The sequence below is a fragment of the Varanus komodoensis genome, unplaced genomic scaffold (assembly GCF_004798865.1).
Source record: "Varanus komodoensis strain SLA01 unplaced genomic scaffold, ASM479886v1 scaffold55, whole genome shotgun sequence".
In the NCBI taxonomy this organism is placed as follows: Eukaryota; Metazoa; Chordata; class Lepidosauria; order Squamata; family Varanidae; genus Varanus; species Varanus komodoensis.
In genome coordinates, this window is record NW_025336157.1 from 14,570 (window position 1) to 38,426 (window position 23,857).

Sequence of the window (23,857 nt, forward strand, 5' to 3'; positions counted from 1 at the left end):
ATTAAAATTATATTTGTAGGGATGGGAGGGTCCTGATGATGTCCAGGGTGGAGCTTTTCCAAGGCCCACCCCCAAGAGGGAGGAGTTTAATTTCAAGCCCCACCCTTTTTGAGACCAGACCCAAGGCTTTAAAATCCTTTCTTTTTCCATATGCAACAAGTGGACGGGGAACTGCAACCCCTCTCCTTCCATTCTATGGTTTGCAAAGCAGAATCTTGGTGGAAAACCCCCCCTTCATTTCTGCCTTTCCTCCCCTGCAGGCTTCAAGAGGAGTATTCGCAAACTCGAGTCACCAACCAGCTTCTGGAGGAAAAGCTTCAAATCATCGTACGGGAAGCTTCTTTATTTTCCCCATCTTCCCGACAGTATGCCTGTTCCACTAGATAAGATGCATAGCAAACGTAGAAAGTTCGCTTCCTTGAAAGCAAGTTGCACAACACAAACTCCCCAGATTGGCTTTATGCGATTGGAAGGAGGCATTGGGTCCGTTTCAGCTGGAAGGCAGCATTTCGTTTTGGAGCTGGGACTTGACAGGAGGAGGGTGGAGAGGAGCGGCTCGAAGCCCAGCAAAGTGGCAGAAGACCCCGGAAGTCTCTGAGCAGATGCTCTCTCCCCAGGGATGCTTCGCAGTTGTCTTTCCGGAGCAGGGATGAGCAAAACCGTCCAGCTGTGGGGCGAAGGAAGCCCTCTTGCCCTCCCTCCTGCTCTCTCTGACCCACTCCCCTGCCCTCCTCTGACCCCCGACAGGCGCAGAGCATGGCGGAGGAGAGGCAGGCCCTGAATCAGCGCGTCAGTGAGCTGCTGGAGAGACTGATCAGTGCCCAGAGCATGATCTGCACCCTGGAGAAGCTGAACGTGAGCAGTCGGCTTGAGGGGCGTGCGAGGGGCAGCGGGCCTGCAGGCGGACAGGGCCCCAGTGCCTTGACTAGCGCGCGGAAGACAGAATGCATGCATTTGTACTTGTTTCTCGTATTACTATCCCAGTGTTTCCCTTCCGAGGAACTCACTCAGGGCGGCTTGCCTCATTCCCCCCCTGCTCACTCTTATCCCCACAACAACAGCCCTGCGAGGTAGGCGGGGCTGAGAGCCTGTGACGGGCCCAAAGCCACCCAGTCGGCCCCGTGGCCAAGGGGACTGGCGCCCAGTTCTCCCAGTTCCCATCCTGTGCTCTTAAGCACTACATCGCACTGCCCCTCAGAGTCATTTGCTATTAGCAAACAAATGGTCAGTTCAGAACCTAAACAGCAGATCTGTTAATAGAAGGCAACATGCATAAAAATATTGAACAAGAGGGAAATAACTGTACATTTGTAGATTTGCAGATGTTTAAAGTCTAATTTTGTTTGATGTATATTGTTTATTCAACTCCTTTTCCCCTCAAAGGAATGCAAGGGGCGTACATGACCCTCCTCCTCTCCATTTTATCCTCAAAACAACAACCCTGTGAGGTAGGCTAGGCTGAGAGGCCGGGACTGGCCCAGTGTCACCCGCGGAGCGTCAGGACTGCGTGGGCCTTGAACCCAAGTCTCCCGAGTCAACAAGACTGACCCTGTTTTGACCTTGTGCAGGTTTCTGGGCTGCTGTCCCGATCCGGCCTCAGCCAGCAGCACGGCAAGAAGGCCGAGTCCCTGGACAGCCTCTGCTCACTGCACCTCCTGGACGTCGCGCCCCCGCCTGCCTTCATGGACGGCGCCTCGGATGCCCCGAGCTCTCGCAGCCGCGACTCGGCCGCTCAGGCGGGCTGCAGCTCCGAGCCCGAGCCCGCCGGAGCGAACGGCGAGCAGGCCCCACGGCTGGAGTACGATGCCCCCACGCCACCCCCCGAGGGGCCCCAGCGGTGCAGCAAGAGCCGTGGCCGGGCAGTGGCTTTCACCCCCTGGAAGCAGAGGTCCACAGCCTTCTCCACCGAGCAAGCGAATTCGACGGAGAGCGAGTGCAGCGGGGAAGAAGCCGCTCCGATCTGCCCGCTCCCGGCCTCACGCTTCCTGTACCTGAGACAAGAGGCCATGGTGGCCCCGTCAGGACCCCACAGCTTCCCCCCCTTGCCTGCCCCGGAGCCGGCGGCCTTCGAAATGGCGCGTCCCCCTTCGCCTCCCAGCGTGCCGCTGAGCAGGCAGCTGGAGCTGCTGCCGGAGCTGAGCAGTTCGGAGAGCTCGGACGACGGCGAGGTGTCCTGGAGCCCCGGCTTGGTGGAGAAGACCTCGGCGTCCCACCTGGACCTCCAGTCGGCTCAGGCGATGCTCGACAGCCTGCTGCACAGGAGTCCGGAGCAGGAGAGGGGCCGGGAGAAGGGGTCGCGCAAGGCGGACCGGCGGGGGGCATCCCCTCGCCGGCCGGGCCGCAGCCTCGCTCTGGAGCACAGACTCCGCTGCGGCCAGGACCTCCCGGGCCCCGGGGAAGGGTCCCCCACACGGAGCAGCTCGCCGGGCTCTCCGCACGTGGCGGGGCCCCTCTCAAGGGCTGCCAGGCGGGCGGCAGCGGGGCCGGAGGCCGCGCAGGATTCCACGTCGCTCTGAGGCGGGAGGGTGCTGCCCCTGCTCCTCCCCACCGACGTCGGGCGCGGGGGCCTCCTTCGGGCCAAGAGTGACATCGCTTCGGAGAGGGGCTTGGGGTCCGCACCCCGGAGGCAGACGACCCCCGAAGCACCCGCGTGCCCTCGTGGTGCAAAGGTGCAGTTGTAGGCACGCCCAGGCAACAAAAGTCCAGCACATTCCTCCCCGCGGGAACTCTTCTGTGGGAACTTCCATGGAATTGTGTCCCGAAGATCTCATTGTAGTGAGCGAGCCTCAAAGGAGACCTCTTAGCCTTTCGGAATGAGAAAAGCAGGGCGAAAAAGCTGGGAGCCGCCCCCCCCCCCCCGATCGAGACCGGGGGGGCAGGCGGTAGAGCTGGCTGGGTGGGTGAGGCCCGGCCGAGGGTTCCCGGCCCTCCCCTCCCCTCCCTCCATGGAGCCAGTTGTGAGTAGTCAGTGGGGCGAAGAAACAGCCCGTTGGGGGAAACCTGTCCCTCTGGTATTTTTTTTTCGGGTTGGGTTCTGAGCTCCGCCTCGGCGGTAAGTTCACCCCAACAGGAGCTTGCTCCCCCTTTTCTCAGCCAAACTCTGTTTTGTGATTGGAAACCCCCTTTAATGAAAATAAAAACCCAAAGAAACGCCCGCCCAGGTCCGCCTAGTTGGAGGCTGATGTCGTTGAAGGGAAAACGGGGCGTGTGCTTTGAAGCAGGCGTTTTCATCTGTGTGGTATTCTGTATTTGGTGTTCTTTGTAGCAAAAACGGTTCTCCTTCTGTTGTTATTTTGTTGGGAAAGTCTAGAGATCAGAACTGTTTGCTGGAAGGCTGGAGAAGAGCGGGGCTGGTCTCGGGGGACCCTCGCAGCTTTTCTACACAATCGCTCTCGCGAGGTTGCGTACCTGCACTTTAGACGTGGTCCGGATCCTCCATTTTCCCTGCCTTTTCATTGCTGTGTTTTGTTTCCACTGCATTGGGAAGTGGCAGAATGAACTCCTTAGGATAATTGTTCTGTTCTGCTATGCCACCGTGCCCGTTTCTGTAATGGGAACATGCAGAAAGTCGGGGAAGTGTTGGGGAGGGGAAATCCAGGGTGGAAGATCCATTCTTAATCCCACCAGGAATCCAGAAGCAGCCTTGAGAAAACGGTGAATTAAAAGCCTTATCCTGAAAAGCCCCAGGCAGTCCTGGCAGAGCCCACCCTTTTGTTATGGGGCTTGGCTGATTGCTGCCCCCGGAGAAACCATTCGGACAACGCAGTGACCCACCCTTAATAAGCAGCCACAGGGTGTTCTTCTGTCGACCCGGACTCAGACTGTTTCTCACCAGGCAGCTTTTTCTGGTTATTTTAGTTCAGACCAGCAGAAATGCAACCCAGGCTGGTGTAATTTAGTTTAGAGGCCTTTCTGCCAGTAGCAAAGCCTTGGGAAAAGGTGTTCAAGGTCCTCAAATGGTGGAAATGCACGCCGTTTGTGGAAGCCACAAACTTATCACTGGCTGGGGAGAACGCCGTGGGGTCAGAGGATTCTGAAGGACTTTCGGCGGGCCGGATTTGGCCCGTCAGCCCCACGTTCCACCCCCTGCCCTAAATGGCTGGCAAGCCAGGTATCAGGAGGATGCCCTTTCCCACCCGCGTGACACTTCCTGGCGGCCATCTTAGCAGCCCAGAATTCCGCTTCGGCTGCACCTGCCTTCTGAAATGGGGCAGGAGGCCTTCGAGGTGTGTGCTGGCACCACATCCGATGTTTTCCAGCACCAGGACAAGAGCTTTTCTTGTGGTGTGAGGAGTTTCTAGTGCTTGCCAGAAGTTCAAATCGTGTTTGTATCGAGAAGGTTATGAATGACTTCCAGTCCACCGAGAAGAACAGGGCACACGTGAGGCCGTGGCAAGCTTTCCGTGGACTTCAGCCTGGGAAACCTGAAGGCATTCAGTGCGTACAGGCAAAGCCACGTTTTCTGGCCAAAAGTTGCTGCCCTCTTGTGTACGAACAGAGACTGCAAGTCTTTTAGCTGTAGGCTAAAGCTGGAAAATATATTTCAGGTAATTTTTCTCCAACTTGCTGGCAGTGTTTTCATTCTCCCGCAAGCCAAAATGACCCATTCCACACCACCATAGTGGTTTGCGACCGAATTTCAGCTGCCAACTGTGAATTCTCTCCTTTTTTCTAGAAATAGCCCAACTGGTTATTATGAGGAGCGTCTGCCTCAGTGTACTAACTGTGTGGTTCAGTTTTGCATGCTGCGCTCTACAAATTAACAGCTAGGTAAACTTAAAATACGGCTAAATCCTGATGGAACAAGAATATTTTATCTTCCCACCTAAAGAAGCTCATCTAACCTTTCTTGGGAGCGACTTCCACAACCGGAGAGGTGTGTCTCAACAGCCTGTATGAAGTTGCACATGGTTTTTGGAAAAGCACAATGGAAAGCCATTTTAAAAAGTTCCATTGGAGCATAAAGATGACGGTTGACAAGAGGCCAGAAAACAGAGCAATAATTAACTCTGAGATTATGGCCATCATCCAAGAATTTATGGAGTTCTTTGACGTTTGGGGTGAGCTTGTAAATATTCTTATGCTGTGCATTTAGTCGAGCTTGCAGCAAAGTACAGTTGTCCCTATGTGGCCTGAGACGCAAATCAGGGTTGCTTTATCTTTATCTTTAGAATCTTTATCTGCCCCAATCGTGCAGGGCAACCTTGAAGTCCCAAGTCGCACACCCCCCCTGCTGAATTTTCTTTCCCTGCAGGGAGACGGAACCGTACAAAACACGGAATGGCACCGCTTTGCCATGTAGGGTTAAGGCAGATGTGGAACTGAAGGTGCTCCTTGGGAGCAGTCCAGAATTACAGGCAATAGTGAGGATCCATGGATCGCCTGCCCAAGACGAGGCGAGCCCCAAACAATTTGCATTTTACCAGGGAAAAGTGTCGCTGGCAAAATGCATCCCTTCCTCCTGAGCTGCTGAGATGAGAGGGGTCGGGGGAGTTTGATGAGGAGGCTGGCGGAGGAAGCCGGTGGGGCTGGCGATGCGTCCCTGGGAGCCTGGGGTCTTCTCCCCTGCAGGCGTGGGGGCGCTGGGGCCCCCTGCCTCAGTGAGGCCGCTCGCCCACTGCGGGGCTGCTGCTGGGCTTGCTGGGAGCGATCCACCGGCGCTGCTCCACTGGGGAGGACGGTGGGAAGCACCACGGACAGCTCAGGGAACGCGCACAACCCCAACAGAGGCAGAATCCCCCTGGCAAAGGGGGAGAATGAGGGGGAAAGGCGCCTTCACTCCCGACGACAACTGTGCTCCAGGCCTGGCCGCAGGATGCAACCGCTAGCAGGGAAGGATCCCCTCACCGGGCCCCCAGGAGCGGTTGGGGCCAGCGCCGGGTCTTCGAGGGCCCTTCGGAGAGAGGGGGGCCAGGGCGAGACGCCGCTGGAGGGGCCTGGAGCAAGGGGAAGGCTCGCCTCCTCCCGTGTGTCCCTCCCTACCCAGACCCTGGGGTCGTCTCTGGGGGCTTCTCTGGGAGCCCCCCTGCCCCAGCGGAAGCCAGGTGGGGGGCTGCCAGAAGGGTCCCGGCTGTGGAATGAACCCCCCAAAAGGCACCTGGTTCTATTCCTTGCAGCACCAGCTGAAAACCTGCCTCTAGTCTCAGCATTTCAAACTTTAGTTTTAGCGAGGTGCTGAGTTCTCTGCTGCCGCGATGCTTCTCTTGCCATTTCGGTGGTTCGGTTGTTTAATGTTTGCTGTTTGTGCGTCTTTGGCTTTATGTGAGCTACCCAGGTAGCTTCGGCTATTGGGCGGTATAAACATGAAAGAAAGAAATTCGGGGCAGGGGCGAGCTTCTCCAAGGGGTCTTGCCAGTGGGGTTCAAGTCGCTGCCAATTCACCCCCACCAGCAATCCCCGCAGGGGTCGCAGCAAAGGTCAGAGCGGACAGGCAGTCTGAGCCGTGGGGCAGGTCCGGCGAACCGCCCCGAACCGGCAAGCGCATCCTGGCGAGCGCCAGTACCAGTGAGGCCTGTGGGGGACGTGGGCCGACCCACACGGGGTTTTCGATGTGCCGCCGTCTTCCACGCTTGTTCTCCCCCCCCTGCCCTGCCCTGCCCTGCCCTGCCCGGCAGGACCTGGAACACGGCAAGCAGGGAGGGCTGGCTGAACCCCTCCCCTTGCACCGAGGCCCTGTGCCCCCCGCCCCCGAATTTGCATCAGGGAACCTGCTGATGGCTGGAGCGCGGAGTGACGGCTCTGCCTGTCGGGTTTGCGAGTGGCGTGGAAGGGATGAGCTCCCGTCTCCACTGGCTTCTGTCTGTCCCTGCAGTCAGCGCGGTAACAGTGCCGTGGCCCCCCCCCGTCTGCTGCGGGGGATGCTGGACCCCCCCCCACCCCTGCTGCCCGCGGCCACTGTGTGGAAGGCTTCTCCCGCCTTGGCCTGCGGAAAGGCTGCGGCACCGAACTTCCAGCCCGTCTCAGCCGCTCAAAGGGCGCCCTGGGAGGAGCCGCTTCCTTATCGCCGCCGTCCGCGCTCCGTCCCCAGCCAGGCCCTGGGAGAAAGGGTCACCGAGCGCTGGCCGGGCGTCCGGAAAGGGCGGGGACGGCCCTGGCAGCACTGGCACCGCTCGCCGGGCCGCATCCAGGCGTCTTCGGGCACGGGAGGCATGGCCGGGCGTTGCGGGAGCTGGAAGTACATTCTGGGGGGCGTGCTGGGCGCAGCTGCGGTGCTGACTGCGGGGCTCCTGCTGGGGCACTATGCCATCCCCAAGGCGCCGGGCCCCGCTGAGTGGGTCCACAGCCTCTCCAGAGACCTGGACCCAGCTCTGCTGGAAGACTTCATGGCCCAGGTGGAGGCCAGCCGCATCCGGGAGAACCTCAAGTAAGGGGCGAGCGGAAGAGGGGCGGCTCATAGTCGGTGAGAGCAGGGCCGGGGGAGCTGGTGGCCTGCGGCTACTTCTGCTGCTGGGGATGATGGGAGTGGCCCCTGGGAGGGAGGCATCTCCTGCCCTGCCTGTGAGAAATGCTGCCGCTGGAGCACTGGACCTCCCCGAGCCTGGCGGCAAGCTCTGCTTTTGAAATCCGCATGATTGTTGCAGAATGGGCACTTCGGCAAGCCATGGCTTTCACTGGGCGTCTGCCCCCAGCCCCCCAGCGGAAGCGGCTGCCACAGGGACACCTCTGACCCCAAAGGAAAGAATTAGGAACAGGATCGTCTTTATGCCTTCCGTTTGTGAGCTGCTGGGGGCAGGTGAAGGCTTATTATTCTGCAGGAGTTGTTAGATTAAAAGTCCCATCTTCCCTGACTGATGCCATGCTGACTGGAACTGATGGGAGTTGGAGTCTAACAATATTTGGTGAGTTGGAGGCTTTCCACCCCTGTGCTGCAGAGGGACGCCTGACCAGCCCCTGGTCAGCAATGTTCTCCCGGTCCCGGGTGCAGGTCGCGCCTGGAGGTCCAGAAGCCGAACGGTGGCACAGAAGTGATGTTCCAGAGGGCACAGCTGGAGCTGGTGGGTGGAAATGCCCGGGGAGCCGATTTCGGCTGAGTGTTAGGAGCAGGATCCTAACCGTGCAGCCCTAGACGAGTCTGGCTGGCAGGAAGCTCTTCAACTCCCGACATAGCTGCTTTGTGCTACACCTTTCCTCCATCTACGCTTGTGTAGATTTGTGAGTGTGACAGGCGTCCTCAAGGGGCGAGCGCGGCCCCTGCCCTGCCGCGAAAGCCATTTGCCGAGAGGGTGGTGACTGCTTGCTCAACTCACCTTGAGCAGAAGCGTAGATAAGGTGATCTCCCAGGTCCAAGTCCAGGATTCTAGTCTGGCCCAGCAGGAGAGTTCCTTTGCCCAGGTGTCACAGCTCCTGGACCCCCAGCTGGGTTGGCCCACAACTCCCATCATCCCTCATTGCTAGGTGGAACTGGATGGGAAGTAAGACCCAGTTGGTGGTTCGAACTCAGGTGGCCTGGGTTCAAGTCCTGCTCAGCCATGGAGCCAACTGGGTGACTTCGGGCCAGTCGGAGACTCTCAGTCCAGCCTACCTCACAGGACTGTTGTTGTGAGGATAAGACTGAGAGCCACCGGAGGAGAATGCTATAAGGCACTTTGAGATTGTTGTGAGAAGTAAAGGTGGGATATAAACCTAGGAAATAAATCAGGCGCCTTCAGGATGCTTGGTGCCCGTGCGGTGACTGTACTGTGCAAAGGAATAAAACGAATCGCTTGCAGGTCGGTTAAAGACGGGGGGTGGGGGCACCGTGCACCCGAACGGCATTTGCGCGCTCGCATCCAAACCTGTCGCCTCCCCCCCTGTAGGACCCTCTCCTCGAAGCCCCACATGGCCACCACGAAGGGGGATGAAGAGCTGGTGCAGCTACTGCTGAGCCGCTGGCGGGACCCCGGCTTTGGCCTGGACCAGGCCACGGAGGCCCGGTATGACGTCTTCCTCTCCTTCCCTGACCCGGAGAAGCCGAACAGTGTGGCGGTGGGTGAGTACCGGGACAGGGCCTTTGTGCGCGCGAGGGGCGCGTACCGGGCATCGCTTCAAGGCGGAGGAGCGCTTTCGGGCCGCCCCTCGGCTTTGAAGTGATCAGCTTATTCGAAACCAAGAATGAGAACGGAGCCGGGCGGATGTACCCAGCATGCAGGCCTTGGGGCTATTTACACAGAGACCCAAGGCTTTGCCCTTCCCTTTTATGATTATTTTATTGTTTCCTTAAAAGAAATAGAATCAGAAAAGAGCAGAAAAGGTGAAAGAGAACGAAAAATCCCAAGGGATCTGCAAGTGCAGCATGCAATTTTGGAGGCTTGCACATGCTCCAAGCAGCAAAAGTCAATCAAAACTTCACTGAAGCTCATAAGCATTAATTATAGATCTCGAAACTGATAAATTTCCCTATCACACTGAGTCAGTTTTAAGTGATTGTACAAAATCAACATTCGTATAAATCATCCACAGTGTTTTCACGAGCTCCGTTTTGTCCTGTATTAATTAAACGGCATAGAATAGCATTTCCATTTATCATGACTTTCTTCAGTAGGTTTGCCCTTCTTATATGCATCCTGCTTCCCAGGATTTGCCAGGCACCTGCCTTTGAATGTGTGTCAGGAAAGCTCAGAAGCCTTTCAGGTCTCCTCTCCTGAAAACCAGACTTGAATTACTTCTCCAAGAGTGTTTGTTCCGTATGAGCTTTATTTTCAGCTTCCAGTCCATTTCCAGGCCCAAGTCAAGGTGCTGGAATTTTCCTGGGCTTTTCAATTCTTTAAATTTGTTTTGCTTTTACGTTATATATTTATGTATAGTCTTTCCTTTTAATTTACGTTTGTAAAAACATTTACATTTTCTTTAAAATTAGTTACTGTGTATCCAGCTCTCTGCATTGCACTAGCCTTTACTCTGCTTTTCCTTTCTGCAGCATGCTTTTATTCTGTTTTAAGCATATTGTATATGCTTTTATATTTCCTCATTTTACATATTTTATTTTGTGGACTTGATTCCCAAATTAATCTGCCACGCTGCACTGCAGGGCTGGGGCACCCCGGCCCCGGGGACAAGCCGGGATGCATCTCAGGTTATCTGGCAAGTGGTGGGTTTGGGCTGGCGGGGGCAAAGGATGCTGGCCCACGGGTCACACTGGGAAAAGGGGCGAGGGGAGGAAGGCACGGAACGCCAGCCTCACAGTGCTGACGCCGTCGCCTCGTCTCTCCCGGCAGTGTTGCCAAACGGCACCCGGGCCTTTGTTTCCAGGGAATCGGAGGAACCGCTCAGGCCAGACCAGGCCGACAAGGACGTGGTGAAGCCCTACGCAGCTTACGCACCCCCAGGAAACCCGAAGGTACCGAACGAGCGAGCGAGCAAGCAAGGGGCCCGGCTGGGGCAGGACAGCCTCCCTGCGCTCTCCTTATCTTACCTCCGCGTGGACTTTGCCCCTTGTGGGCCATGCCGAGATCTCGCAGATACCAGCCCAGGGACACGGGCGGTGGGGTGGCGCATGGGCTGCCCTCTTGGGGTTGTTGTCCTGCCAAGGGTGTGTGTGTGTGTGTGCGTGAGAGAGAGAGAGAGAGAGAGAGAGAGAGAGAGAGAGACTCTCTCAAGTTCTCCCTTGAATCGGGACACGCTGCTCGAGCGCAGGGGCCTGAACGGCGACGGGACAGAGCGGTTTGGCTGGCGGACTGGGCAGACTGGGGTTCGCCCCCTGCCCCAGCCACGAAGCTTGATCATGAAGCTCGCTGGGCCAGTCACTCCCCCTCAGCTTAGCCCACCTCGCAGGGCTGTTGTGAGGATAAGAAGCAGAGGAGGAGACCGTGGCAGCTGCCCTGGACTCCTTGCGAGAGGGAGGAAGCGGGCAGGACGCAACCCCAAGGAACGCACAGCTGCGGAGTTCTGGGGGGCAGGAAGCCCGGCCGCCTCTGGAGCAGCGCCCCCCCCCCCCCCCCGCTCCCTGTGGTGGCTCTGTCCGGCCCTGTCTGGCCCGGGTGCTCCTCCTCCTTCCTCATGCCAATTCTCTCCTCTTCCATCCCTCCAGGGGAGGCTGGTTTATGCGAACCAGGGCAAAATGAGCGATTACCAGGAGCTGCTGAAACAGAACATCACCCTTAACGGCACCATTGCCATAACCCGCTACGGAGGGGCTGGCCGAGCAGCCAAGGTGCGCCTCTCCTACTTCCAGGCTTCTCTGGCACCGTTTGGTTCTGTGGGACACAACCATACCTTGAATTATAAAAGTTTTTGACACGTTTCAAAGCAACAACTTTGAGCATTGCCAGGTCAGGAAAGCCAGAGGTGTGGGTCAACAAATTCAACCCTAAATGAGGTTCCTTTGTTCCTGACGCCTCTTGCCTCAACCACTTGTTCACCCGGCAGTTTCCTGGCTTTGGTTTTCTCCCCTTTCTCGGAGTTTCTCCTAAACTTTTATTACTGCAAGGAAGAGCTTGTAGCTGTAAGAGGTGACACTTCCCCATTTTTCACCCTTTGCCAAGACTCTGGGAGGTGGAAAAATGCCGGCCGCCCCTTTGGTGGGAGCACAGAGCTGTCAAGATAGTTAGCCGTCAAGACTCAGGCGTCCTTTCAAAGCACGTGCTTTCGACAGGGCTACCCGGGGCTCATATATGTGTGTTCTCCAAAACAACATGAAACAAAACTCCCCTGATTTCCTCTGCCAACAACAAAACCAAAAAACAGCCATTTAAAAGGGAGCTTGAAATTCAGCAGTTATCTGTCAAACCTTTGTGCTCCCGTCGGTGGTGCAAGATGGCATTTTTAGGGTCTGCGGTACGGATGGAAATCATATCACTCTGGAAAGCTCCCACAGAGCGACAGTCAGAGGCTGGGAAAAGAGGCTTTGGGTGTTGCTTTGCTAGAAACCTGACCAAAGCACGAGGCCAAGCAGCCGGCGGCGGCGTCTGTGCGTGTTGGTGCCGTCGGGCACTCTTGTCCGCTTGCCAAGGGCGGCACGCTCAGCGGAGGCGGGGATAGGACATCGCTGCACGTTGGGCCCACTGAACACGCAGGCTTCGTGCTGGTTATGGAATTACGAACCCCAAGACGGCGCTAGAGGGGAAGGACATGCAGCGTGACCAGGTCTGACGCGCGCGCGCACCTTATCCTCGCAGGCGATCAATGGGGCCCACTTTGGCGTGATTGGCGTGGTGGTGTACACCGATCCCATGGACATCAATGACGGAAAAGCCTCGCCGGAGGACACCTACCCCCACTCATGGTACATGCCCCCCTCCGGGGTCGAGAGGGGCTCCTACAACTCTCATTTTGGAGACCTGTTGACGCCTTATTATCCGGCCAAAGGTGAGACGCGGGCTCGTGCGTCCCTCCCTCTCCCGTTCACGGGCAGGCGCTCGGGGCAGCTTTGCCATCCCTCCAGGCGGTTCCCCTCCCACGCTCTTGCCCATTAGGGCCAGCGGCCTGCCTAGCCGGGGGCTTCCCCGGCCCCCTTCGGTCCGTGCGGAGGGTGCCGCTCCGGCTGAACCCCTCGGGGCGCCTCGGGGCAGAGGGTCCACAACACGGCCCATCCAGAGGGGCCGCACAGCTCCAGTCCAGTGCCGACGGTGGGCCTCGCAGGGCCCCCTCACAGCCCCGCTCCAGCAGGGCCCGCCGGCAGGACTCCCCCGGAACGGCTCCCCTTCTTCACCCTCGGGCTGCACGGCGCTGGCGGCAGGAAGGAGGGGCTGGTGGCGCGCCAGGGCTCCCCGCTGGCTCCCCAGCTCTGCCGCCCCGCGGATCGGGGCGCGGACAAAGGAGCTGGTGGCAAAGGTGGCGAGAGGGCCGACCTGCTGAGGGAGGGGGCCGTCTGAGGAAGGCTCGGCCAAGGGCCCCCCGAATCTGGCCCCCACACGGTTTGACTGGCTCTCCTTTATGGCTTTTCTGCGGTGAGAAGGAAGCGGAAGAAGGGTGGAACTCACGGGAGGGTGGCAAGTGGGGACCCCCCCATAAAATCCTGAGTGGGGCAAAGCGAGGAAAGTCTCCGAGGGAACGGCCTGGATCTTTGGCTCAGGGGCTGCCGCACGGTGGGACCCGCGCGCTCTCCCAGCGAAGCCCCTTCCGCCTTCCCTGCAGCCCTCCTCTCTCTCCTTGCAGATTTCACCTACAGGATCCCGGAGGGCGACATTCCCGGGATTCCTCCAATCCCCACCCAGCCCATTGGCTTTGAAGATGCCAGGACACTGATCTGGTGCGAACCCCCCCACCCCCATGCCTAAAATGCGTGTTTCTCTGGCAATAATGTGAAAGGAGAGCAGATGCGTCAGCGGGAAGCAGAAGGGCTTCCTCGCTTAGATGGAAATTACTCTTTTGCCCAGAGAGTAAAATAAAATTCCATACAGACCTGAACAAAAAGACAGGCGTTTCCAAAGCAGAAAATTTAGATTTCCAAGTTAAATTCGAGGGCCAGGCAGAGAGAAAGAAACGGAGAGGATGAAACCAGAAATTCCCAATCTTGTTGCCCAATCTGTGAAGTTCTAATCTAGTTTTGGGACTCTGCGTTTCTTTTTTAAAAGCCCTCCAAGTTGAAGTATTAAATCATACACATGCATGCAGAGAACAACCCAGGGAAAAACAGATGTTTAAATCAATATATTGCATTTCAATGATGTAAGTAATATATGCATTCTAAAATCAATATGACATTTAATGTAAGGGCAGCGGATTCATGGCTCCAGACTTGGAGTTCAGAGTGTAGCCACCACGAGTTCCTCGAAAGGAAGAGCGGTGAGATATAAATATAAATAAATAAATGGCTAACTCTGCCCTTGGTCTTGTGTTCGCAGTAACCTGGCTGGCCCGAAGGCAGCGGATTCTTGGCAGGGAGCCTTGGGATGCCCCTACCATCTTGGACCAGGCTTCCGGCAAAACGGCTCGTTCCCGGCACAAAGGTTGACTCGCCCGGCCTTCCTTGCCCACGTCTCCAGTGGGGTCCCAAGTTTATTCGGGGTGGGGGTCACGTTGGCCCTGCGGGGCCCCTTGTCCCTTCGTGTGGGTGGCTTCCCTGCGCCTGCTCCCTTTCTCCCCCCCCTTCCTCAATCGCTGGGGCGTCTCTGCTTCATTAGGGGCCGTGGTGGAGGCATTTGGGGCCTTTTGGCTCTCTTCCTCCTGCCTTGGGCCCCTGGAATTCGCCCCCGAGATCTGCCCTGAATCCGAATCGGGCCCGTGGGTGGAAGGCCGCTCCTCGCCCGGGCCGCACTGAACCGGGCACCCTTTGCCTTCCAGCGACGTCCAGGTGAGCGTCCATAACCAGAGGCGGATCAACGCCTCCTCCAACGTGATGGGGCTGATTCGCGGGAGCGTTGAGCCCGGTGAGTTGTCTCCTTGGCTCCTCCGCCTGACGGAGTCCTTGTTCTGGGCCGGATCCACGCCAGGCTTCCACCGGTGCCTCTAGAAGCCGCTAGGAAGGGTGGGTTGTGTGGATCCTTCCCCTTGGCTTTCCTGCGCTGCAAACACGGAGCAAGACAGCAAGCGTCCCCAGCGTGGCCTGAGTGGCCGCGGAACAGTGGGGACTCCTCTCTTCAGGGAGAAGCTGGGAATCCCTCCTTCCCTTCCCAAGAGCCGCTCACACGCGCAGCCCCGTCGTCATCCAGCTCCTGCCTTCCTCTCCGCAGACCGGTACGTCCTGTACGGCAACCATCGGGACAGCTGGGTGCACGGCGCCATCGACCCCAGCAGTGGGACGGCGGTGATGCTGGAGGTCACGCGGGTGCTGGGGAAGATGGTGAAGGAAGGTGCATGGGGAAATGGGCCGGAGCCCTGCTGTACTGGGGGGCGGATTGTGGCAACCCGGGGGGGCCGACCAGGCACGGGCGGCGTCGAGGGTACAATCCAAGCGGCTGGATTTCTCCTCCAGAGAAGCTGGATTCACCCACGCTGGCTCGGCAGTTGTGGAGAAATGAGCCGAGAGTCCCGGCGCCCCAAAACCTGTGCCTTTTCCTGCTTACAGCAACTACCCTGTCCTTCAGCCAAACAGGAAGCGTGGGCTAGTGGTCACAGGGCTGGAGTGGGACTCAGGAAAGCCAGGTTCTAAATCCCACTTGGCCATGATGCCCGCTGGGTGGCTTTGTGCCAGTTACTGACTCTTAGCCGGGCCTCCTCCCTCCTCTCACGGAGGCCAAGCCCTTGAAGGCCGCTAGTCCTCATGGCTCTCTGCTCCCTCCAGGACCAGAGGCAGTGTATCTGTATTCCAGTTGCTGGGGAACACGGGCAGGAGGGTGGCATCGTGTCCTGCCCTGCTTATGTGTTTCCCCCAGGCAGTGGGTGGGCCACCAGGATCCTGGACCAGGCAGACCCTTGGGCTGATGGGAGGAAAAGCAAAAACCTTCTGCTCCAGTTCATCCTTTCCACCGTCTCATGGGCGTTTTTCTCATAGCAGGAATGGGTGGAAGACAGCATTACTACCCACCTTTCTTCTCCCACAGAATTCAAGTCCACGCCCATGGGGGTGGGGAGGTGGTCTGCCATCCAGCCAATGCACAGACCCCTCCCTTCCGCAAGGGGGCCCTAGTTTGTTTAGTTGGGGGCGTGCGTAACTATCTAGAACCGTTTCTGCTGTCTGACCCACTTTTTTGCCTTCAGGGAAGTGGCGCCCCCGGCGGTCCATCATTTTCGGCAGCTGGGGCGCGGAAGAATTTGGTCTCATTGGCTCAACCGAGTACACAGAGGTAAGAGACCCAGGCGCGTGTGCGTGTATCTCTGGGCACGTACAAAAAGAAGAGGGCTCCCTCCAGAGCTCAGGGATCTCACCAACGTCCTTCCAAAAAGGGCTTTTGAGAATTCATTCTCCCCCGCTCTCTCCAACACAGGAATTTTACAGCAAACTCCAAGAGCGCAGCGTAGCCTATATCAATGTGGACATCGCGGTGTTTGGTAAGCTCCCCTCTTGATTTACTTCTGTTATGACTGTTGTTACAAAAAATGAAATGGGGTTTGACAGCTATAGGACGGAGTGAAGCAATGGCGTGGATGTTTCTCAGGCTTGGGTCAAAGGATCGTCCTTTTTTTAATTCTTTTCCCTTGTTGGCATCTGCACAAAGCGTGCACAGGGCGAACAAGGCTGCTAGTCCTCAAGGCTTCTGTTGCTGCTATTTAAAACGACATGGCTCCTTTTCCCGGCAGAATTCATGCACTTTTATCAGTCGCCTAACGGGCAGGCATTCTTCCCATAACCGTCTGCAGAGCTGGCCGGGGGAAGCTGCTCCATTCGGACTGTGACAAGAGCGGCGACTCTCAGCGGTGCTCCCCTGGGTCTGGAGACTTTCTCCTGACCTCCTCTTTTTCCTTTCACAGCCAACGCCACTTTGAGGGTTCAGGCGACTCCACCGGCTCAAAGTGTTATCTTTGCAGCAACTCAGCAGGTAACACTCCGGAGTGTGGAACCTACTAGAATCACGATATATGAGCAGAGCGGATGCTGAAATAAACATTCTGGCAAAAAGATCACAAGGCATCACCCACCGGTGTCCCACCTGGCCGCTTCATGCAGGTTCCAGTGTTTTGCAGGAATCTGTGGGCAGCACCTTCCCCTTCCTTCCTGAACAGCCACCTGCTTTGCCGCTCCAGGTCAAGACACCAGCAGATCAGTCCGTGACCGTGTATGAAAACTGGAAGCGCCACTTCAACCGAAGCAGCCCTGCCTATGGAGTCATCCCCAGGTAGGCCCTTCCTCCCCCCCCCGCCTCGCTTCTAGGCCCTCCGGGTTTTACGCCTCGTACAGTGGTCGCGAAGGAAGTCAGAGGGGATAAAGAGCTGCAGATGCAGCCAGGAGAAAGGAGGCGCCTGCACGGAGCCCGCCATGGGGAGCAAAGGAGGGGACGTATCCCGGGGCGGCCGCCCCCGCTCCCTCGCCCTGCGCCATCCCCTGAGCCACTGGGGAAGCCTGACCTTTGCCCTTCTGCCCCCGGCTCTGCATTCCCCCTCTGCCCAGCCTCGGGTCTCTGGGTGCCGGAAGCGACTTTGCCGCATTCATTCATTACCTGGGCATCACCTCCATGGACATCGCTTACACCTACGATCGGGTGAGTCGAGAGCAGAACCTCCGAGCCAAACCGGCCCCGGCCCCCGCGTGCCAGCCACCCCGAGCGGTTCCCCAGCTTTGTGCGCGTCCCCTGTTGCAAAGGCCAGGGTGCCCCTCCTAGAGCAGCGAGCGTGAGTGGCAGGGTGCCGCATCGGAGCTGCGCGCCTTTGCTCTTTGATCCGTCCGCCACGGACATGCGCCCTTGACTGTTCCTCCAAACGGAATTTGCCTCTCGGCTGAAGGTAGCACCACTCCTGCCGGTGGGCCTCCATCAGTCCCGAGATCTTCTGAGGTGGCCCGTGTGGAAAGGCCGATGGCGCAGAGTGGGTCGCCAGAAAAGGGCGCGCAGGCGGGCCTCCTGGGGTGCCACCCGCCTCCCGGACCGCTCTTGTGCAGGGGTGTCCGGGGGAGCCTTCAGTGCCTCTTGCAGATATACCCCTCCGCAGATCCTTTCCTGAGGATTTGTACACAGCTCGATTTGATCGTCACGGCCCCCCGGCTGCGGGAAGGGGCGTGCAGTGCAGCTCCACAGCGTCGAGGGGGCCGGGAATCCGCAGAATGCCAGTCGCTCGATGCCAGGCGGGGAGACGGGCGCCCCAGGCTCTGTGGGATGGCCCGGCGCTGGCAACACGGCCGTGCTTTGCTTTGTCCCTTCGCCCAGAGCAAGACCTCCGCACGCATCTACCCCGCCTACCACACGGCCTTTGACACCTTCGACTATGCCGAGAACTTCATCGATCCAGGTGAGGTATGAGAGTGAGAAGCGGGAGGCACCCAGAGCACGGAGCGGAGCTCACCACTGCTCGGGTGCTCTGGTGGTTTTATCTTCCTTCTCATGCTGGTTTAGTCGTTAGACTAATTGGGACTTGGGAAATCTGAGTTCCCGTCCCGACTTGGAAGTGGAGGCCAGGCCGTCTTGGGCGGCCCTTCTGAGGGCGGGGGGCTCCCAAAGAAAGCGCGCTCCCCCAGGCTCTCCCCCGTCAAGGGGGGCGCCCGGCTGCACTGCGACCCGCTGCTTCCTCGCAGGCTTCACCAGCCACCAGACCGTGGCACGGACAGCAGGTAACGTCCTGCTGCGCCTGGCGGACGCCTTGGTCTTGCCGCTCAACCCCAGCGACTACGGGGAGACGCTCCAGCAGATGTGCAGCGCAGCGGAGCAGGCTTTCCAGGCAGAGCTGGCCAGCCAGAACATCTCGCTGGGTGAGACCGCCGGCCGGGGTGGTGGGGCGCTGCCCTCCCGGGCACCTAGCGCCCCCGGTTTGCCAGCAGCTTGCCAACCGACCCAGGAACGTGCCTGGGTGGCTCTTTGTGATGTCTGAACCCGCACTCTGACCCTCTTGAGCATTAAGCAGCCCAGAGGTTTGTTGTTGGGTGGAAACACGGGACGTTCTGGGTTGCTGGCTTGCTTTGCAGGGCTGGGCGAGGAAGGCAGAAGAGGTGAGCTGGGGGGCGGCAGCTCCACGCGCCCCTCCCAAATCCCCCTTAGGGGTAATTCAGGCAGGTCGGTGCATCCGTGACCCAGAGGTCCTGGGTTCCTGAACTGGCTTCCTCGTCATTCCCAGTTGTTAATGGCCTGTGTCCACATTGTAAAGGATTTCATTCTTGTTATTAATATCAACAATACGGATTTCTGGACTCTCAGGAGTGCACAGGTGTGTGCCTGGAGAAGCCCAGCTTATTTTTAAAGGACGGAGATATTTGCAGAAGCTTCTGGGGTAAAATATAGTGATGAGCCAGAGAGAGCCATTCGCACGTGGCACTTCGGCGCCCCCTTGGAGGTCACAGGAACCCGCAGAGATTTCTGGGGGAAACGGTGCCGAGGGAGCCCTGGTGAGAGCGGGGGAGGCGTCCAGGGGGCTTCGCTGCCTTGTGGCCCCCGGGAGACCAGGCGGAGGGCCAAGGGGAAGCCGTGGGGATGCCCCATGTGCTGCCAGTGGGGCTCGCAGGGTGAGCCCGCTCTGCGGCCCAGCAAAAGGGCACCCGCAGCCGCTAAACCGTTCCTTTGCTTCCACTTCTCCCAGTCCCGCTTAAGAATGCAGTTGACCGCTTCCAGGCCGCGGCTGCCGGTCTTAACCAGCGCGTAGAAAACCTGCGGAAAGAGGAGTCTCCCAGGTGAGCGTCCGACACCCTCACAATACTCTGTCTGTGCGTAGAGATGTTTATTCTGCGGGAAGCTGGGGGTCCCGAGTGCAGCTGAGCCAGAACCTTCCCTCGAAGCAGAAATGCCAACACTGGGCCGGCGCCTCATGAGAAGGCAGAGCTCTGTGCACGAGGGCAGTCGTGCCGGGGAGCCCGAGGCAGGAGGAGACGCGAGAGGCGGGGGGGGGGGGCTCCGCCAGCGGGGCTGCAGCCTTGCCGAGCAGGGCTCCCCGCGGCTGGCCGTCTTGGAGGGCCTCCCTTTGCAGGTGGCCGTAAGTGAGAGGCAACATCGTGACACGTAATATTTATGCAGTATTTGCAAGTGTTGAAGTCACTTGACGTTCTTAATCTGAGCGATGCTCATTAACCGCCCTGTGCGGTAGGCCTGGCATTGTTATGCACAGGGTACCAGTTCAGGAAGGGAAAACTCATGGCTGGAAGATAGCAGGAGATTGTCTGCTGGAGATGCCCCCCGCACGATGCCCAGTCGCTTCCAGGTAGCCTGAAGTGCCTGATCCTGCCTGATTTTGGCCGCTAAGCGAGGTCAGGCCTGGCTGAGACCTGGATGGGGGATGTAAAATGTGCTGTGCCCAGAGAGCTTTGGTAGGTTTGCTTTGTCACGGTTCCAGGTCAAAATGCCTCTCACTGCCAGTAAGAGCTGCAAACTAGGTTATGCAGGTCATATTCTAGGTTGTCTTTGACCCGTTAGCACCGCTGGAGTGAGGCCCCCGAGAGCTTCCCAAGGGGATGGAACCCCGTGGCCAAAAGAGGTTCCGCATCCGTGTTTTGAGCCAGACTGTTTCTCTCTCCCTTTTCCCTGCGTCTCTGCAGCCCCCTCCAGGTGCGGGCGGTGAATGACCAGCTCATGCTGCTGGAAAGGGCATTCCTGAACCCCCGGGCCTTCCCTGATAAGTATTACTACAGGTGAGGAGTGGCCGGGAGTCCCCTTCTTGGTGTAGCGGTCTGAGCCGCGTGGCAGAGCGGTGGGAGGCGGGACGGGGCGCCCGGGAGATCCAGTCCTGGTCCCCGCTCAGCGGGGCGGCTCCTTCGGTGACTTCAGGCCGGGCGCTCGCTCTCAGCCTGGCCTACCTGGCAGGTTGCATGCAAGAGAAAAAGGCCGAGCGCGGCATGAAACCGTGATAATAATTCTGCACCAGAAATAGATTAGAATGACCAAACAAGATGTTTACATGCCACGAAATGCAGGGCAAATATAGCTGAAAACAGCACCCAACCCCCCCCCCCGCCCACTTATAGGCTTGAAGGTGCTATTCTTAAAGAAAATGGTCTTTGCTGTCTTTTTATATGAGGGGTCTTCAAAAAGTTTCTGCAATTTTTAAGATGTTATTTATTAAGAATTTCACAATCAAATTGCAACCCTTGTCGCTTTCCTTTGCGATGCCTTTTTCCCAGCGTCGCACCAACATTTTAATGCCATCAGCAAAAGTATATAAAATCTATATACCGAAGTGCAGAAGCGTCCGGAGGACCCCTCGTCTGTGCCTCGTGGGCACCACACCCCGGTCCCCGGTGCCCCCTTTCACTCCGCCGTCTCGCCCCCCTGCAGCCACACCCTCCTGGCCCCCAAGTCGTCCGCCGTCGCCACGTTCCCGGGCCTGGCCGACGCCGTCGAGGGCGCCAGGCAGCTGGGCCAGTGGGGCCGCGTCTGGGAGCACCTGACGATCGCTGTCCAGGCGATCGAGAACGCAGCTTCTACCCTTGAACCCGTGGCCGAATAAGGACGAGGCCATTGCAGTGCCAAGCACCGTTCCATTGAAAGCAGGTCTGGAATCTCCTAAGTAAATACCCGGCATTTATCTAAGCCTCGAAGAGTGTTCAATGCAGTGATCTTTGCAAGCGTGCAAACCAGCCCTGTAAGGTAGGCCTGGGTGTTCTCCCCAGTGTTTGTGGAGACTGTGCTGGAAGAAAAGCAGTTTTGTTTTTCACAGCTCTGTTTTAGCTTGGACAGAAGTACTGGGGTCATGCAGAGAGAATCAGCTTTGGGGGCGAAGTCCAGCCCTGTGGGGCAACCTAGAATTAAAACCGTGTGCTCTCTAGGGCTGCGGCTGACAGAGTACCAGCCCCTGACCAGAACAAGCCCAGCAACTCTCGGGACCTTATTCGGCAAATCAGAAAGTCTCCAGCATTTCTCACGTATTATACGGTGAATCGAGCCACTCCCCTGGACAACTGAGCTTGACTTGGAGCACCCGCCATGTTTACTAGCTCAGGACACCTCCATCAATGACTTGCATAAGGAATGGAAGAAAAACCCGTGAAAGGGACAAAAAGAGAAGATTAAAGGACGATTTCAGCTTCACCGTTTCCAGAAATTTTGCTCCTGTGCTCCTAAGAGCTTTGCTGCTATGCAGGTTTTGGAAATAGCTTCTTGTGGGAGCAAAGGCCAGGTGGCGATACAGAAACCCTTCGTCTTAGGAATTTCACTGGTCTAAGAGCATCTGTTCTTCCAGTTTGGGGGAAAACCGAAAGAGCTTGAGGGGGGAAAATGGAAGCAAGCAAACATTTCCTCCCACTTTTCCTTGATTTTTCCCACCAAACTTTCCCATGTTTGCTGTTCCCATTAGCAAATATTTCTTAGGGTCATCTGCGATCTGCCCTCCTATATTTTAAGCCCATCCAGTCTAGTCACACCCTTTGCAAAAACACGGCCTTTGCCCTCTCGGAGGTTCGCAGAGGCTCCTTTGTCTTCCCCAGGCCAAGCACACCCTGTCCCATCAGCCTTTGGTTCCTCTTCCCCAGGAGGCCGCAGCCTCTCCGGGACGGGGACTGGGAACAGGACGACTGAGCAGGGCTTCCCTTCTCTGCTGGTATCGCATTTCCGTGCCCCGTTCTCTGGCACATCCAGGTCTGTGAGCACCTGGATAGCGCTGCTTGGGGGAAGCCCGAAGGCTGCAGTCTGGCGCTGTGCGGGGGACCGATGTCCAGGTCAGTGCGTGCAGGATCGTGGCCACGTGCCGTTCCCGCGCAGCTTGAGGGGCCTGCTCGAGAGGTGCTGGGTGTTGTCGGGAGTGGTGGCGGCTACAAATGCCCACTGTGTTCAGGGGCAGGACATGTCTGAGAACCCGAGCAAGGACAATTTTTTAAAGAATAAACACCATCTGGTTAGAAGATGCGAGGGAAAGCAAGGAAGGAAGACACCAGCCGAAGCAGAGGGTGAAATGAGCACGGTTTAAGCTACTTTCGGTGTACAGCACAGCGGGAAGGTAAACAGATCCGAACCTCTTACGGATAAGAACTTGCTCGTGTGGCTGCGACTGGGCTTCTAGCGCCAGGCCGCGAGCAAATTTTCATGGCGAATACGTTGGCCACACATTCTTAAAAATGCCTTTAAGGAACGCAAGCGACACACACACACACACGTAGTACAAAGCTTCATGAAATCTGGGATTCTTGATCGAGGACTGGACTGGAGATGGTCACCGATGATACAACAGTTCAATTAATGCACATCTGGCTTCTGCAGGGGGGATGCAGCACCTGTCGGATCTCGCAGCAAGAATTTTCACAGGGGCCGCCTGAGCGAGGTGGGCTGACCCATCCCTGCTCGGGGCAGCTCTTGGCCACAGGATCCAACCTACACGCTTCCTTTATGAAGACCCGTGTGGTAAGAAAACGCAGCATCGAACTAGATTCCCCTTCAGGTTGTCCTTTAGAAATGGCCGTCATTCCGCCGAAGAGCAGGACTCGGGTGGTGAATTACCTCTGCGGCCACGGAGAAAGACGGACGAGCTCAGGGCAACCCCTGGGGTCTGCAGGCGGAGGAGCGATCCCAAGGAAGAGGGAGAAACAGAAGGGGGCCGCCCTCCAGCCAGGCAGCCCCGTGAGGCTCGGGCTTGCTGCAAAGCCGTTGAACGTTGAGGGACCGTCTGGAAGGAAAAGGGGCATGGGAAGGGCTGGCAGAAGGTCCCCCTCCAGCCGGAGAACGTGTGCAGCTTGGCTTGTCTCCCCAGTTCTGCAAACAGGAGAGAGAGAGAGAGAGAGAGAACCATCCGCAGAGCGACCACGTGGCGCATTTCAGCAGCGCAGGCTTTCGTCCTTTTGCAAGAGCCGAGCAGGGCCGCCCCGACCCGGCCGTGCTGGGGGCCGTCACCCCCGGCTGCCACGTGGGGCGCTCCGGAGGTTTTCCCCCACACGTGGCTCACAGGAATGTGGCCGAGGAAGAGGCGAGGGCCGCGGGACACAGGCCTGGTCTCTCCCTCCCCTGCTGCCACTCTTGGGGGGTGCAAGCGGCTCCTTCCCACGCCGCCCACGGAAATCCCGGCCATCGGTCCCACGCCCACGGCTCGTGCTCTGCGGTGCGCGTGGAGAGGTGGCCAGAGCCCTCGTCCCCCGGCCGCCCTCCTCGCTCCGCTCCAGCCAGAGCCTCCAGCCACGGCTCGGTCGTCTTCCTGCCGCCGTTCAATGTGTCTCCGAGGTCCAAGGGGCCGCCTGCCGCCCCTCGTCTGACAGCGGTCCGGGGAGGACCTGCAGGGGCGGAGAGCCACCCGGCGGGCAGCGCTGCCTGGAGAACGCAGCGCTGCCCGCTCGCCAAGCCGGAGGCCAGAGCTCTCTCTTGCCAAGCGAACGGGAAACTCATCTCAAGGCCCGTTGATAAACACTTTGTGCATCTTTCGGACAAAGCCCTCACTTGGCTGCTGCAGTCCTGCTCCGGCGAGTCCTCCCATCATCCGCACCGCTGCTGCTGCTCAGGACGGGGGGTGGGTG

At 58.0% G+C, this 23,857-nt stretch overlaps 1 protein-coding gene across 1 annotated transcript; it reads left to right on the top strand.

The window, feature by feature from the left end:
• Positions 1–4,966: 4,966 nt before the first annotated feature.
• NAALADL1 (N-acetylated alpha-linked acidic dipeptidase like 1) lies at positions 4,967–20,871 on the top strand. Its single transcript, XM_044448352.1, has 21 exons — positions 4,967–5,060; positions 5,572–5,680; positions 6,812–7,363; positions 8,796–8,968; positions 10,194–10,315; positions 11,006–11,128; positions 12,093–12,282; positions 13,072–13,165; positions 13,761–13,865; positions 14,200–14,285; positions 14,589–14,708; positions 15,556–15,641; positions 15,783–15,846; positions 16,267–16,334; positions 16,540–16,631; positions 16,904–16,994; positions 17,655–17,736; positions 18,020–18,193; positions 19,015–19,105; positions 19,964–20,056; positions 20,700–20,871. Exons 1-21 carry the CDS (start codon positions 4,967–4,969, stop codon positions 20,869–20,871), a joined length of 2,781 nt encoding a protein of 926 aa, XP_044304287.1.
• The last annotated feature ends 2,986 nt before the right edge of the window (positions 20,872–23,857 follow it).

Bases quoted from the DNA above. Each gene is read 5' to 3' on its own strand.
- NAALADL1 (XM_044448352.1), top strand. From the start codon at position 4,967: ATGACGGTTGACAAGAGGCCAGAAAACAGAGCAATAATTAACTCTGAG. The intron at 11,129-12,092 runs GTGCGCCTCTCC...TTATCCTCGCAG, and splicing joins GGGCTGGCCGAGCAGCCAAG to GCGATCAATGGGGCCCACTT. The intron at 20,057-20,699 runs GTGAGGAGTGGC...GCCCCCCTGCAG, and splicing joins CCTGATAAGTATTACTACAG to CCACACCCTCCTGGCCCCCA.